Below are 15475 nucleotides of genomic sequence, written 5' to 3'. Positions count from 1 at the left end.
ATATATTTTTATTGATACTGGGGAAGACAAATGAGAGTTTGCATTCGCTTGACAGGGTAAGGGAAGAGCAGAAAAATGAAGTGGAAATTGTCTTATATTAATGGCCAAAACTGCAATCTGCAATTCCTTTTTGAATTACCATTACAGATAGAGCACCTAGGAGATTATTCATTTTGTGTCTACCTCAACAAGGCCAATGTTTCCTTGAAAAAAAAGAAGCACATATAGTGTGATCATATATAATAAAAGCTAGTGACTATTTGGCTAAAGCTCAAAAATAAAAGAAGGGAAACATTTAGAAAAGCAGATTAGGGGAATAAGAGTCATAGGAAAAAGCAGGAGCTGAGTATATATTACGAACTCCACCAGCAAAAACTTTTGGTGATGTTTTTGTTGTAAATAAGATGCAAAAGGCAGATGCCCCCTTTTCGCCATTCCACCCTGCATAGAGAATACCAGGGGAGAAGTCCCTCTGACAGCTAGATGCACAGCAGCCCTTGCCATCTGGCATGTGAAGTGCATCAGGGCTCAGCAGAGGAAGAAGAAATGAGCACCATGCTGGAGCCAAGCAGAAATCTATGTGGAAGTTGAGGTGACAAGAGAGAAAAGATGGGAAAGCCCACAGTGACCCTTAGGCATAGGTCAGGGACAGGCACCCTATTGAGTGGTATAGCCACCATGTGTGCACATGTGTATAACCACTCACTGGGTGTCTTTTTCTTTTCAATCTTCAGGAAGAGGCAGCCAGAGTTCTCGCCCACCAGCCAGTGTCCGTCGGCACATGTGCAGCTTTGAAAAATCCCACACTGCAGTGAATGTGTAAGAGAAGCTGCATGACAAAGAGTGGTTTTACCCCTTGCTTTCTCTTTCTCATTGGTTTATCATGTCTAATGATGGGACAAATGTGGTGCATGCCAGTAAAGATGGGAAATATGCTTATGTCCTCTGTTTTGCACAATGCCTTAATCTTATTGACCAGATGTGATGACGAGGACACTGAAAAATTTTTTTGCAGCTTTTACTTTTTTTTAAGCCTTCAATTTTATTTATAAATGCCTACAACTTTGCAAATACATCCTTTTTTTTTTTTTTGTACTGATTTTATCTTCTTTTTCCATTTAGCCAACATTTTTTTTCTTTTTTACAGTTTTGCATGGAGATGACATTATCCTGCGTGCTTTAAACAAGAATCTAGTGGCTGTCTCACGGCAAGACACCTTTGCTGTGCACAGCTCTTGCTAACTGTGCTTGTTAGTGAACTGCTGCTGCAGAGCCAGCAGGGGGAACACAGAAAACACTGGTTTGGTAGGACTCGCAGAACAGGGAAATCATGAGCAGGCACATGTAAATAAAATCAGCAGAATCTGGCTTAGGAACAGTCACCCTAAAGTATCTTTAAACAACAGCAGAGAAATTTTTCTGTTATCGTTTTTGAAAGATATTCAGATTCTGTATATTCTGCATTCAGCCAACAATAGCAAAGTCCAGCTCTTCAGAAACAAGTGCAAATACTGCTCCCTCTGAGCAAACACAAACCCAGTGGAGAAAACATGCTAGCTGTTGCAGAAACAGCAAAGCCTCGCCTCATTTCTTCCAGGATAGATTTATGCTCATTTCCATCTGATAAACTGCAGATGTGAAACAGTCCTGCTCCCTGCCCCAGGGAAGGTTGTGCAGTGACTAGGTGGAAAGCTGCCTGTGATCCGCTGACACAGCGTTTTGAGCAGCCCCATCTCTTTACTGCCAGAGATGCTGTTCAGCTCTTCTAATCAGCGACAAAGCATTCTAGCTCTGTATATGTCTCCGGCAGTCTATGCTATTTGTAGACAGGTAGAAATGATGTTAATTCAATCGAATCTGCCCCTCTGATTTGCTGATCAGAAGAAATATATACAAGGCATCATATATTTGGAGCAGCAGTGACGGTTTTACAGGGCCTGTGCAGCAACCAGATTTGCCACCCTGAAAGACAAACTTTACAAAGGCAGTGTGAGGAGCAGTACAAACATTTTGTACATTAGCTTCCAGTCCGACAACAATATGCCCTTCTTTTCCAAGCTGGAACAAGTGCTGCAGATTCCCAGGGCACAGATTGCCAGTTGTATGTCTGCAAAGACTGATGACGAAATGGGAGTCCAACACAGGCATACCATTAGGAAGCAAAGGCGAATGCAACAACAGATTATGCTTTAAAAGCACGTACATAGGCTGTAAACTCCTGAGCACAGGGAAGGCTGAACCTCCTGCTTTTTGCATGACAAAGCTTGGGATTTTTTTTTTCATTTTGGAAAAAAAAATCCTTACCCACATGAGCTCCTGAGGAACACCTCTGGTGGGACTCCAACCAGTCAATGAGACTTCAAACACTTGTGGCAGCTATACAGATAAGAAAGGCTTTAAAAAGCAGTGGAGCTTTTCAGACCTGCTGAGCACGAAGCTTGCCATTTTGGCTTTGCCCGTCCCTGCCCATCAGGCTTCCCTCTCCCTCCAGCCAGGGCTGGTGCTTTCAGAGGCTGGGCAGTGCTGCACTGTGGCCAGGGGAAGGGCATGTCCTCCACTAGCGGCCGACTGCCCGCGCTTCCTGAGGCCACGCAGCCCAGACTGAGCAGTAGGCTTGTGTCCGTGGTGTCCTCAGCTGCCCATGGCCACCCCCTGGCCTCCTGCCTGAGCCTCGGTCACCAGAACTGCAGCAGTGTGTGAGTCCGGATTTTCCTGAGGAAGCCCTGCTTCGCTACCCCAACGTGCCAGCAATCACCACGGGCGCTATGGTTTTCCTTGCCTTCCAGTTACAAGCAATTAGATTTAGGGACTTGAAACTCTCTAGTGTTTTGATGTACACAATACTTAGCATCAGTTACTGTCTTAATGTTGATCTCCATCATCCGTGTGATCCTGGAGATGGTCCAAAATGCAGAATCCTGAAAATATAGAATCATAAAAAAATATTATCATATTCAAAAACTCAGAAACATCAGTTTTGGGTTTCAGGGCTCTTTTCTTCTGAAGCTGCACATTTGTTACCATGGAAACTTTCAGATACACCCAGAAAACCCGCAGTCTTTACTAGCTGCTTTATCTGCTGCAGCATATTAGGGAGAGCTGTCTGATACAAACAAGGGGCCTCATGACTAAGCTTCCTGTGGCAACTGGGTTAAGTTTGCACTCAAAATGGGGGCATCTTAAGGCAAGTCTGACGGCTCTTCAAGCACTGTTTGAAATGTTGGGAGTTTATTTTATTCTCCAGTATACCAGAGAATCTGACAATTTAGAGTGGGAGAAAGACCTCATTGACTGGTACCCCTGCAAGGGCTGTACACTTTTTGGCAGCAAGTATCCAGATCAATGGGCTTTTACCCGTTCATTAGGAATTTATTCCTTCTCTGATACAGCTATTGACTGGGAAATATTCTGGATTTTCAGTATAATTTGTCTCTTTTGTAATTTTATCTAGGGCTCTCAGTTGTGCATCTGTATGCTATGTGAAATACTTTCCAGCTTCAGTGCTAATGCCTTTCAGATGTTTGAAGTCAAACTGAATACATTCAGATATTTTAGTTTTCTCTCACAGTTACCTCTCTATCCCCAATGGGGGCTTTTTGTTGCTGTTCTGTATACAGCTTCCAGCTTGTCAATATGCTTCTGGTAAAAAACATGGTGCCCCAAATAATTTCCTATTAGAACCATAGAGGATTACAGAAAGCAAGGAAAAACTGCCAACCATCTTAATTACTATTAAATTGCATTCATGGGAAAGACCTCCCAATCTCCGTACCATGGTGTGGTGCTTTTGAGTGAGGAACACAAAATTCTTGGACTATTTTTGCAGGTTTATTATATTCAGAGTTCATTAATTAGTGTTTTTCATTCAACGGCAGCTCTAGCAGCTCTAGATCTTTCCCCATAGTATTCTTTGATGCAATGTTTTTTGAAGGCTTTTGATCTTCACAGCCTTCCAGTCCTAAGACTATTCTGTCTTAGTTGCACCCACCTACACTTTTCCTAAATTAATTTCATTCTATCATTTTCTTCCCATGTTCCTAAGCTTTCCAGGTCCCTTTGCTCAAAACATTGTAATTTTCAGTTTTCAGGTTCTTTTAGCTGTGCTCCCTTTTGAGCCTGCCTGAATAAATGCTTCAGTTCAGATATGGTCATTGGCTGCACTGTCATATACATTTATTTGAATGTGCAGCACGAGACACATCTACAGATAACACAAATGTGCTTCTCCATTGATACTGAGGATCTATGATGACTCACATCCTGCTTTTTTTCATGCACAAACTTTAAAATCCTGAAAAATAATTATAAAGTGATTCAGTAGGATGTATTAATTCTGAATATTTGATGGGGTTTACTTATTAATAACAAAAAAAACCCCAACCAACAGATTCAAAAACTATTCATTAGTAAGACCACTTTTTAATTTCATTTTGATTTTCAGGTTTCTGATCTTCATTTCTTGAACACTGGAAGAATTCACTTGCTATTTGGGACAAACTGTTTTTTATCCTGAACTTTGTATTATTTATTACAATAAGTTGTTTTCTCCAAGCAACACGTTTGTAGCTGTGTGACATTTTTTCAAAATAATTGGTGAACACAGTGGTGAACCAAAGTTTTTTCACTACTTCTATATCTCAGACGAGACAAAAAATTTATGTGTAGTAATTATAATTAGTAGTCAGCCCTTTATACACATTTATCAGTGTAATATTCTCACACCTTTGTTGAGCTGGGTAAGTAAGATCTGTGATACGTGCTAAAGCTGTAGGACTTCAGCTATGTTGAAACATTGCAGTGAGCATCTCTCTCACGCTGCCCTCCACCACAACCCCCCAATTTACAGTTGTACAAAAGTACCTGTGCACGTATATGTAATTGTAAGTCCCAAAATGAATAAATCTCTTTATTTAGGGGTATTTGACTATATCCGAGTTGTTGGATTTGGGAGTACTTCCTTGCCCCTGGGACCAGGTATGAGCCTGGCGGCAACCCGGTTCCATGGTAGTAAAAGCGTAAAGTGTGTGACCCCACTCCTGCCTCCTGCTTTCCCTGTCTGGTGACCAGGCCATAAAGCCAGGGGCAGGGAGGGCACTGGCACCCTCTGATACTGCCCCAAGGGTCTGACCCCAACCTCAGGACCCTGTGAATAGAAACCGGGATCATGTCACAGGGTACTCAGGCTAGACGTAGCTACTGCATCCACATTACAGACTGTATAATAATATTCCAATTTAAAAAAAAGAAAAAAAATCAGTTTTAAATAGAAAGCCTGTGTGTAGCTCAGATAAAAGCAATACTTAACCTCTGCAGCACAGTAACTAATGAAGGAAATGAACGGGCTAGATTTACTTGACATAAGCCAGTGGCAAGACAGGAGATTGGAAAGGTGGCTTTGGGCTTGTGCTCATCAGTTCTGCGTGATATGTTTTCCTGTATCTTGTCTAGCAGTTTCCATCATACATTTAAAACAGCTTTCTGATTTATGTGGAACATTGTGTCCCATGGCCAAGGCAACTTGTTCCTAAAAAAAAAACCCAACAAAAAACCCTGAGGGGAGCAACAAGGAAAAGTTAGTAATTTAAATTTCCAGAAACACAAGAGGTTAAATTTTGCTTTAATTACACAGCACCACAGAAAGCAAGGGAGTCACACTGTGAGAGCTTTTGTAGGGTCCTCTGATCACTGAGATAGATTACAGCGTAAATGGACAAAGGCTAAAATTGGTTTGTGATTCCTTTTTTCTTTTAGGTGATAATATCAGGCAAAAACCTGAGCATACACCCCATAGGGACTGTGGTAGACGATGGCTCCTTCACCCTTCGGTGAGCCACAGATAAATTCAACCTAGTAAAAAAGATGAGTCTCTAGAAGCAATGCTCCAAAAATTAGTTTTGTAGGAACATGCTAACCAGCATGGCTTGTTCTTGTAATGAGTGGCAGGGCTGACTGCTGCAGCTCCAAGAGGAGGGTCCTGTTTAGCACAGGGAGATATCACTACCCTGGATTAAAAGCAGTTCACTCCCTTAATCAAATTTCACGCCCCAGTGGCCTTATCTAAATGGAGAAAATAGTGTAAGAGACCTTGGGGATACCAGCAAAGAACCTGCAATGTGCTGCAGTGCAGGTACTACCCTTAAATGTTAAGCTTTTTAGCTTGAGACCTGGGAACAGTGAGGCTGCGGCAGGACAGAGTGACAAGCTTGGGATTGTTACTGCTTCTTGCATGACTGCAGGGTCAGAGAAAGCTTGTGGATGGCTAACTGCCTTTCTGTGCACAGGGCAGAAGTTCCCTTGCTGGCTTCCCTAGGAGGGCATCCATCAGCAACTGCTGTTTGGGCTGAGAGATGTTTTGTCCAATACACAGCTTTTGAATGGGGTCTTGCCTTTGTTCTGCTTCCCTGCTGTCTCCAAATGCTGGCCATCCCTGCGTGAGCGCACAGGGACAGCCCTGCGGGTGCTGTGTTCTGGAGCACAGCTGTCAGGCGGCCAGTATCTGCCCCACTCTGTGAAAGTGGGAGCATCACTTGTTGACTGGGCAGTACCTGACACTGACCTTGTCTGGTTGCTGGTAAGGTAGTTCAGGGTTTGGTTTGGACCTAATTTTTGCTGACTTAATTTGATAGGCCCTTCTCAGGTTGCATTTAACGTTCATTCCTAAGATCTTCTCTTCGTACAAGGGGGCCGCTAGGTTATCCCAATGCATTCTGCTGGCTGTGGCTTTTCAGTTAATGTAGTGACTACAAGGAGGTAGTTTTGGCCAAAGCATCAGTCTGACAATGAAACAAAAAGAATATATATGTCACTTCACCTATAACCTCTTCCACTGGTTCATTGCCATTGCTGCTTAAAAAAACCCTACCCTTATATCATAAAACTGTGCTCTGAATCTTTTCTAACACCACCAGACCTGGCCCAACTGACTGTATCCCTCATCTCAGCAAGCTTAAGATGCTCCCTTAGCTCATGGCCACTTGAAGAAGATAACAGACCACAACTCTGGCTTCCTAACTGGATGAAACAGGGGATGAACTCTAACAAATCAAGGAATGTCCCTTCCTTTTTAACTGGAAGAGCTCTTTTTCAAGCTCTTTGACCGACTGCATCTCCAGCTGTTTCATTCTAGCAGTGACAAGCACTACAACAGATGAGAAGCCATTTCCCAATACGTCCTTGGTTCCTAAAGTTAACCTCATCAGAGCATACATCGCCCTGCTTAACCATTTCATGTGGTATCAGTTAGGGATTGTTACACATGAAATGTTCCAGGCAAAAAGGACAAAGGTTCAAGCACACAGGATTGAAAGTTCATCGAATTTTCTGTGCTCTGGGTCTCAGGCTATAGCTTCACTGGTGAGAGGATCAAAGAGTTGCACAGACTAAGTTACTTTAGACCACTGGGGCAATCTTCTTCTACCTCAGGAGCATTCAGCCTCTAAGATGTAAAGAAACCTTTGCTACCCAATATCTGAAGTAAGGCATCTTTAGGACCCTGCAGCTGGGGAGGAACCGCCTGTTATGGGGTGCTGAGACTCGACGTTGCTCCAAGAAAGCCAACGAGGGCAGATCCTCCAAGCACTGGCAGGAGCAGCACTCTGTTCTTGGCCTATGACTGGACTTGAGTCTAAGGCACCCCTAGCCACAAGCAGGAGCAGGATTTTGGACAGCTGGAGATACTTAACAATGAACAGTGAGCTATCTAACACGCTGTAGGCATGTTCTACAACTGGGCAGTGGTATTTTGGATCACAGTCTCCGATCTGAGTGCATTAGTTTTTTTAAAGACTTTCTATGAGTAACTGTTAAAGACTGAAGTTGTTTTCCAGCTTGTTTAGTGTCCATAATCATCACCTGAAAGTATTTGAAAATGACTGCCCCAGAGTCATGCAGAGAGTATATTGTGAAGATCGATGCATATATTAAAAATAGCACTTTGAATTACCAAAAATAACAACAGATCTGTTCATGGAACTAATAAAAATTCAGACAAAAAATATGTCTATTCCCCCAAAATACAAAACCCCTAGACAAAACCGTGTTGAAAATTGAGAAACAACAGCTAAATTCAATGTATGTCCTTGCCTATAATGTAAAAGCAAGCCCGTCTTATGTGTTGATAGGATATCCAAGAACTTGTCTGAACATTTAGGCTAGATGCAAGGATTTGAAGAAATAGTACTTGGCGTGTTGTATTATATGAAGAAACAGTACTTGGCTGGGTATACACAACTACAAACCTTAAGATCCCTTGGCACTCCAAGGAATTCACTTCTAGGCAGTAAGTGTGAAGTCTACATCCTATGGGAAATTGTATAAGGGAGAAAGAAAGTTAGTAAGGCAAATAAATTAATGATGGACATGAAATGGGTAACCATCCTATTGATAAAAGCAAGAAAACAGCAATTAGTCCCACCTCATCACTGGGCAATTGAACATCACTTTTTCAACACCCCAAACTGTAACCTGGCTCGGTGCCCTTTCCTACCTTGGCGTGGAAAAATCATCGCTTCTCCCATTATACCAGGCAGATTATTTTGATCTTCACCTTCTCCCACGGATGCTTCCTTCAAAAAAGAAGATGACAATCAGTGAATGGTGACCATGCATCCCAATGCAGTCAGGATTGCCATCACCGCTTTGCACAAGTGAGTCAGCTCCTATCTCACTGAGACCCAGTTCAGGTCTGAACTCCTCCAGCCCCACCTTCACTTTTTGTCTAAGAGTTGATTAATGTTATCCAAGATGGCTGGTCTTTGTTCCAGCATAACAAGCGTTTTTCTTACCTGTTAATTGTTAATTCTGCCTGAGTATGTCAATCTCAGTGTGACTCCCTACCAGTCATCCAGCAAGACAGACCCCAGGTATTTCTATGACAGTCTTGTGACTGTCTCAAATGTGACTCATTAACAGGCTAACGATGCGTGGACACAGCAAGGGGATCCAGTTGAGGAAAAGAGATGGAATAAGAGACTGAGGAGAACAGTAACAGAAAAGAGAGAATTTCTGGTGGAAATCACCAGATTTGCCACATGGAGAGCCACTGCCGCTCTAAAGCTGTTTGTCACAAGGCCATCGGAGTCACGAGCAGTAAGGTCTGGCAAACCGAGGCAAGGTGCTTCACCAGCACCGGCTTTCCCTGTAGAGCAAGTTGGTAACAGACAAATCCTGATTAAGTGGTTAGCTCACGCTTGGATATTGCAGTCCACGTTTGGGTAGTGCAGCCTCAGTGCAGTGTGATGCAAGTATGGCCGCTGACCTGGGCTCAGTTCAGTACATTATGGAGAGTGCTACAGAAGAAAGAAGTCAGAAGAGCAGAATTTGAGAGTGAGGGGGAGGAAAATGAGCTGAATAGGAGGAAGACCTGAAGACAGAGGAAGGGAGTTCCTTAAAATAGCAGTGCTTGCCTTTGATGTAAAATACAAAATCTTGGGAACAAAATGAGATAGAGACTAAACAGATGGTGTGAGGAGGGATTCAAAAGTGAGATGACGCACCAGAGCTAGATATGAAGGAAGAAGTAAATGATGCAGAAGTGGACTTAGCATAACAGACAGCAGATAATCATCATGGGGGTGTTTTTCAGAAAAGCCCTTTGCAGGATTTGTAAGCTATAGCATCAGCAAAATACAATATGAGATCGCTTGACTTTTTTCCTTTCTACAAGAAGAGACTTGTTTTGAAGTTAAAGCAGACAGAAAGTGTTTCCGTGTGAAGAGTTTGTAGATCTTGGTATGTTAAAACATTACTTTAAAAATCTTTCACACCCAACAGTTACATTCATTTGCTTATCTCTATAGCACTTCAAAAAAATGTCATATCACAGCTCATTTTGATCAGAACAGGAATGCTTCTAATCCTTCATTCTTATCTTTCCATTGATCACTGTAACACAGAGGTTTCATTCTTCAGGTGGAAACTTGGCTTTTTTTCCCTCTAGGTTAAAGCTCTAAGTCCAAACAGCTCCAGGTCCTACCAACTACGTGCTGTGGGGAATTATGAATTTTTTTTATATTGGCCTGTCCTTGCAAGCCAGTTCCCACAGTGTTGGTGAGTCACAGGTCCAGCGTTTGGAGTCTGGAGTTGGAGATGAATTTCCCAGCTTGGATCCATCTCAAATTCTTTTTTTCTCCAGGAATATTTACTGCTCAGCAGAAACATGCCATGTTGTCATGTACATTTCTTCTCTGTTTTGCCAGATATACATTATCTGTGTTGTACCCGTTTCTTCCAGCTATGACAGTCGATATTTTTTTACAAAATTCAACTGGTAATTATTTACTCCCTGAAGAAAAAGAGAAGCACAGGAATCTGAGCAAGGGAAGGCAAAATACTTAGAACAATATTGCAGGCTGTGTGTAAGGGAAGCCATCTCCCCTGGTGTGTGCAGTAGGAGGAGGCAATGCTGCTGTGCCAGCCTCCCACCTGCACTGCAATCACTTTGTTTACCTCTGCCCCCTGAGGGATGAAAACCTGAGATAAGGCTGCTTCGCATAAATCATCTCCGAATTTTTCCCCATCTCTGGTTTCCACCCAGGTGATGTATATTATAATTTGTAAATGATATCTACTGCCTGACCTGCAAGTAAACATTGCTTGGTCCTTTTGAGCACCATTCAGGTTCCTGGCCCACCAGCTGCTAATGAGTTATCACTCTGCTTTGAGTGCTGTTCCCAGCAAAAGCACAGGGAAATGCAAAAAACCTACAGTTCCTCAGGGACAGGCCTGACTCTCATGTCCTCGCTCAGCCAAACAGCCCAGCGTTTTGATAGGATCCAGCCTGTGTGTGAAGTCAAAGGGTTCAACTCACCACGATCGTGTCGCTGCTTGTTCCTCCACCCACACAAACCAACTGTTTTCAATCCCAGCATTTTACCCTGGTTTGTAAATAATAGTCACTCAGGAAGATGTGCATTTGCCTCCTACCTGATGGAGGCCCAGGGAGTCCTTCATTGCTGTAATAGCTAATCTGTTCCTTAGTACAAAATGGGGCCAGGGAATAAAAAGGGAAGGAGGGGTTAGTAACAATTCCTCTCTCTACCCAGAGTGCCAAAAGCTAAGGCTGTGGGTTGTTCTTCCAACAGTTTGGAAATGTTTCCTATAAGCTGCAAATCAGACTTAACTAAAGTTCTTCCTGTGACTTTTTTCCCCTTTTTTTTCTTCCCCCCTGCAAGGTGGGGTGAGCAAACCTGGGTACAAAATGACGTAGCTAAAGTCCTCAAAACATCCAGCCCTCCCAGAGCCCTTCCCACGGGCCAGGCTTTCCAGGCTGGCTGTAGGGTGGGTAACCAGCAGGGAGTAATTGCCTTTGGATGAAAATTAGCATAGTTGCTGCTGCTAAAGCACAATGTTGTTTCCTTCTGTAGTATTTCTGGGACGACGTGAAGAACTGGAGGGGGGGGGTGTGCTTTTTAATGAAGCAAAGCAATCAGTATTTCTGTAGGTTTGTTTGTTATACTGCCTGTATCTGTGTAATGTAAATGCAAATAAACTCATCTTTATTTTATTCATAGTTCTAATGGAAAGTCTGTGTCATGGTCTGAACCAGGTGGAAGACAAGGTCCCAAGGGGGAACACATGTGGCACAGACTCTCAGTGCATGTGAAGAGCCAGGAGACAGGGTGCAATCAGACAGCGGTGATCAAACCCCTCACTAAAAGCTACCACGGCCAAAGCAAGAGCCTGACTTTTACCGACATCAGCAGTAAGACTCTGTGCAATGTGGTGGAGGAGGAAGATCGAGAGCCTATTCACCTCAACCAGCCCAGCAGCCCCTCCATGGTGGTGCACAGGCGGGTCGCAACGACTCCCCCGCTGCAGACCACAGTGGAAGAGACACCCCTCTTCTTGCCAGAGCAGCCCCCCAAGACCCTGCCCCTGCAGCCACGGTCTCTCATGGACCAGCTGCAAGGAGTGGTCAACAACCTTGCCACTGGCATCCCTGACTTCAATGCCATCCTCCCAGCACCCAGCTCGGGGAATGGTGTGCAGCCCCCCTACCAATCCCCCCCACCACAGCAGCCGCCCCTGCCACCTTTCCAGGCAGCTGCCTTCAGTGAGGACCCCCTGTCTCCCCCAGCTGACGAAGTGGAGAGCGAGAAGCTGAAGCTCATTCAGGGATACGTCTATGAAAAGAACCCAGAAGAGGAGGAGGATGAGGAGCCATCGACCAGCAAACTGACTCTGGAAGACTCTCCGGCACTGACACCCCCATCCCCTTTCCGGGATTCAGTGGCTTCAGGCAGCTCTGTGCCCAGCTCACCCGTCTCAGAGTCAGTGCTCTGCACGCCCCCAGATGTGACCTATGCCTCTGTCATCCTGAGGGATTACAAACAAAGCTCATCCACTCTGTAGATGCTGCAAGAGACAAAGCAAGAAGGACTTTGGCAGCTGCCTGCTGGGAGGTCTTGGGGAGACAAGTCTCCCAGGGCTGGGGAGAGAGCGAGCAGAGAACAAAGTCACATGTGACAGGGAAAAAGCTTCATCCTGCACTTAAAAAAGTAAAAGGAAACAAAAAGAAAAAAAATCCATTCTGAGGGCTCAGAATTCTCTAGCTGTTGAAAACAAAAGTATTGTACTTTGATAAAAAGATAGGAAACCATAACAAAGCACAAACCCAAGAGACAACTTCTATAGCAAAAAAACACAACAGGAAAAAAAAAATTACACTTAGTCACACCCTCTCTTGGCAATGCTTGAAAAGGACTCTGGGAAGTATCACCTGGAGAAGTCATTAGTACATCTCATGACTGCTGTCTGCTACAGAACCAACACACCCAGGAGCTAGAAGGGTGAAGTGTGGTGAGGAGGAATGAAGCTATTTGTATATGAGACATATATGCATAAATATTTTTTTCCTGGTTTCTATAGGTGGTAGAACTGCATAATGTGTCTGGGGGAAAGGAGCTGAGATAATGTGAAAGCACATGGCTCTGACTGACTTTTGTCTGAACAATTTGTTCTTCATACTCTAGGCTGCTCTTTGGGGGATCTGGGCTGTTTTAACGCTGATGGTGAACAGAGCCAGAAATATTATCAAGTTAGGACTTGAGGTTTCTGAAGAAAGCCCTTGCTGTAGTACTTGTAATACTATAAGGACTTAGATAAACTGCCCTTTTGTATAAGATTGCAAACTATGTGACTGAACTGTTACACAACATTTCCTGTAGCAGAACAATATTTATTGACTAACTTTTCATAATACAACATACTTGCCATGTGACTACATCATTCCTTTGTGTTACTTTGGAATCAAATACATTGGAAAATAGCTGTATACTTAGAGCAACAACTATTACTCGGAAAGAAAGGCAATTCCGTACTGGGGGTTATAGTCAGTCTCGAAGCAAGAGAGTGAGTGTACGTTTGTGTTTCTGTATGCGTGTGTATGGTATGTGTGAAGCGTAATGTCCTATAGCTACCACTGGAAGATTGTCTTCTATACTATGAATATTTTTATGTTTAAATCATGTTTTATATCACATTGTTACAAATACTCAATAGATCTTTGGAGGTTTGTATGCTGTGCTAACATATTTTTTTTTCATATACAAGCTGAGATTGTTACCCTTATAATAGGGTGCCTTGTTTTGCAGATATTTTATGAAGTAGACATATGGTATTAATAACAAGTGTATTGAGATTTGTTATTTTACATGTTTGCAGCAAGTGTGTTAATGAAAAAAAACAAAAAGAAAAAAGTCTGTTTTAGAAATCTTGCACATGCCAGTATAAAGGTGAGACAGGAAAAGTAATTCAACTATTTTGTTGCTTCAGATAATTTAAAATAAAATCATGTCCAGACAAGAAATTTCATCAGTGCTTAATGTGTGCATAAATTCCCAGGTTTTGTTATAGATGGTTCTTTTAATCTCTTTGTGATGTTTAGTTGCATGCTCTTTCCATATGCTTTTACTTCTATTTAATATACAATATTATATCTTAAACACCACTTCTAGGCAGCTGTAGTTCTGTCATTCATTCCTCTTCTTCTGTCCTTCACGTGTTACTTAGAAATACATCTAATCCAAAGCTCCCTAATGGCTGGCATGTTCAAAGTCCAGGTCTAATTGCTGTGGCTTGAACTTAATTGTATTTATTATTACCCTATTTATAAACGTGTGTATTATACATATACGGGACAGGATTTTAGCTGCTATGAACTTTGATTGTGTTGTTGAATTTAGCTGAGGATCTGTCCCACAGTTCTATACTTTATTTCCAAAGATATTTTTAAGGAATCTCTTCATATCAATGTAGTTGCAAAACCTGATTTTAATCATGCTTCTTGTGAATATTCTATCACAGTTTTTCTGAATTCAGCATATTTCTATTCTTTTTCTTTCTTCTCACTTGAATTTTAAGAAGTCCTGCTGCCAGTCATCAAGTCTCTGAAGATCCAAATCTCATCATTTTGGTCTGACTTGTAGTAGTGGTATTGGAAAGTTTGGGTGGTGCTCAAAACCAGATAGAGCCTTTTTTCCTCATCCTCTTTTCACGATGTTTGCTCCTTTCAGTATGACTAGTGGCCAATTGTTATCTTTGCAATGTGGAAAGCATGAAACGACTTTGCCCAAAGACACAGTTATGTCTTTGTCAATAGATTGATGTCTCTATAATGAACTAAAGACACCTGGGGGTCTGTTGGTTGATTTTTGCCTGCTTGGGGCCTTTAGGGGTAATTTTTTGTTGTTTCTGGTTTTTTAATGCTGATTACTCATTAAAGCAATGAGAAAAATGCCATATTTTCTTTGCTGATCACTACACTGGCAATGAATTCTATCTTCATATAATCTTAGTGTAAGATTTGTTGTGCTATTTCCAAAAACACTTCAGTAGCACAGAGGTAGTACTAGGAAGCTGATCTTTGAAGAAATGCGATAGATAAGAAAGAGAAATGTAACAGATCTATATTGATGGGGGGACAGCAATGTGGCAAGGTACTATATTGTTTTCATATGTGTCTGTTTTGAACATATTAAGCACTGATTTTATTACTGCAATGTAATTATGAGTAGGAGTTTTCTTGAAATTCAGTATATTAGCTTTTAGTTTGTAAATGTTAAAACTGGAAACATACACATACGTAAATATATCTAAAGAGCAAGAACTCACCTTGTGTATGTAGTTGTATGAGCTATGAAGCTTCCTGTAAAAGTTCTTTCTTTTGGACTGTCAAATGCTTGATGAAAACTGCCTTTTTGTCAAAATGATCTTGAAAATGCTGTAAAATAAATTTTCTATTTATTATTTAAAAACAGAATGCCAAGATTGTTAATTTTTGCCTCCTAAGCAGAAAATAGTCATGCCTAGTAATTAATTGTTCCAGGGCCTTTCAGCATTGTGTGAGAAATGATAGGATGCCTAAATGGAGGTAGGTATTGATTAGATTGTGGCATGTAGGTAAGATGGTGGAGAACTGGGGGATTTTTGTTTGGAAAGCAAATCCCAGGTTTTTGGCTTCCTAATAAAATCAGGA

The 15475-nt window shown here is 42.2% G+C and overlaps 1 protein-coding gene and 1 long non-coding RNA gene across 4 annotated transcripts in view; one reads left to right on the top strand and one right to left on the bottom strand.

Annotated features, from left to right (window-relative positions):
* GRM1 (glutamate metabotropic receptor 1) overlaps positions 1-15254 on the top strand; it is a 199422-nt gene extending 184168 nt beyond the window's left edge. Inside the window, exons 9-10 of one of the 3 annotated variants that reach the window (XM_037392902.1) lie at positions 735-819; positions 11511-11619. In XM_037392902.1, the coding sequence (XP_037248799.1) occupies positions 735-795 (61 nt within the window). In that variant the 3' untranslated portion in view covers positions 796-819; positions 11511-11619. Of the gene's footprint in view, positions 1-734; positions 820-1147; positions 1249-11510 lie in introns of those variants that run through there. The other 2 variants (XM_037392903.1, XM_037392901.1) reach the window with 2 other exon arrangements.
* Positions 2833-15199, bottom strand: LOC119150389. Its single transcript, XR_005105048.1, has 3 exons — positions 15112-15199; positions 8486-8564; positions 2833-2918 (listed from the first exon to the last, which is right to left on the bottom strand). It is a non-coding gene; the product is annotated as an uncharacterized LOC119150389 (long non-coding RNA).
* Positions 15255-15475: the final 221 nt, after the last annotated feature.

This window comes from Falco rusticolus, chromosome 6 (assembly GCF_015220075.1).
Source record: "Falco rusticolus isolate bFalRus1 chromosome 6, bFalRus1.pri, whole genome shotgun sequence".
Lineage (NCBI taxonomy): Eukaryota > Metazoa > Chordata > Aves > Falconiformes > Falconidae > Falco > Falco rusticolus.
The sequence above is the reverse complement of the archived record's forward strand: the minus strand, read 5'-3'. Positions and strand labels throughout refer to the sequence as shown.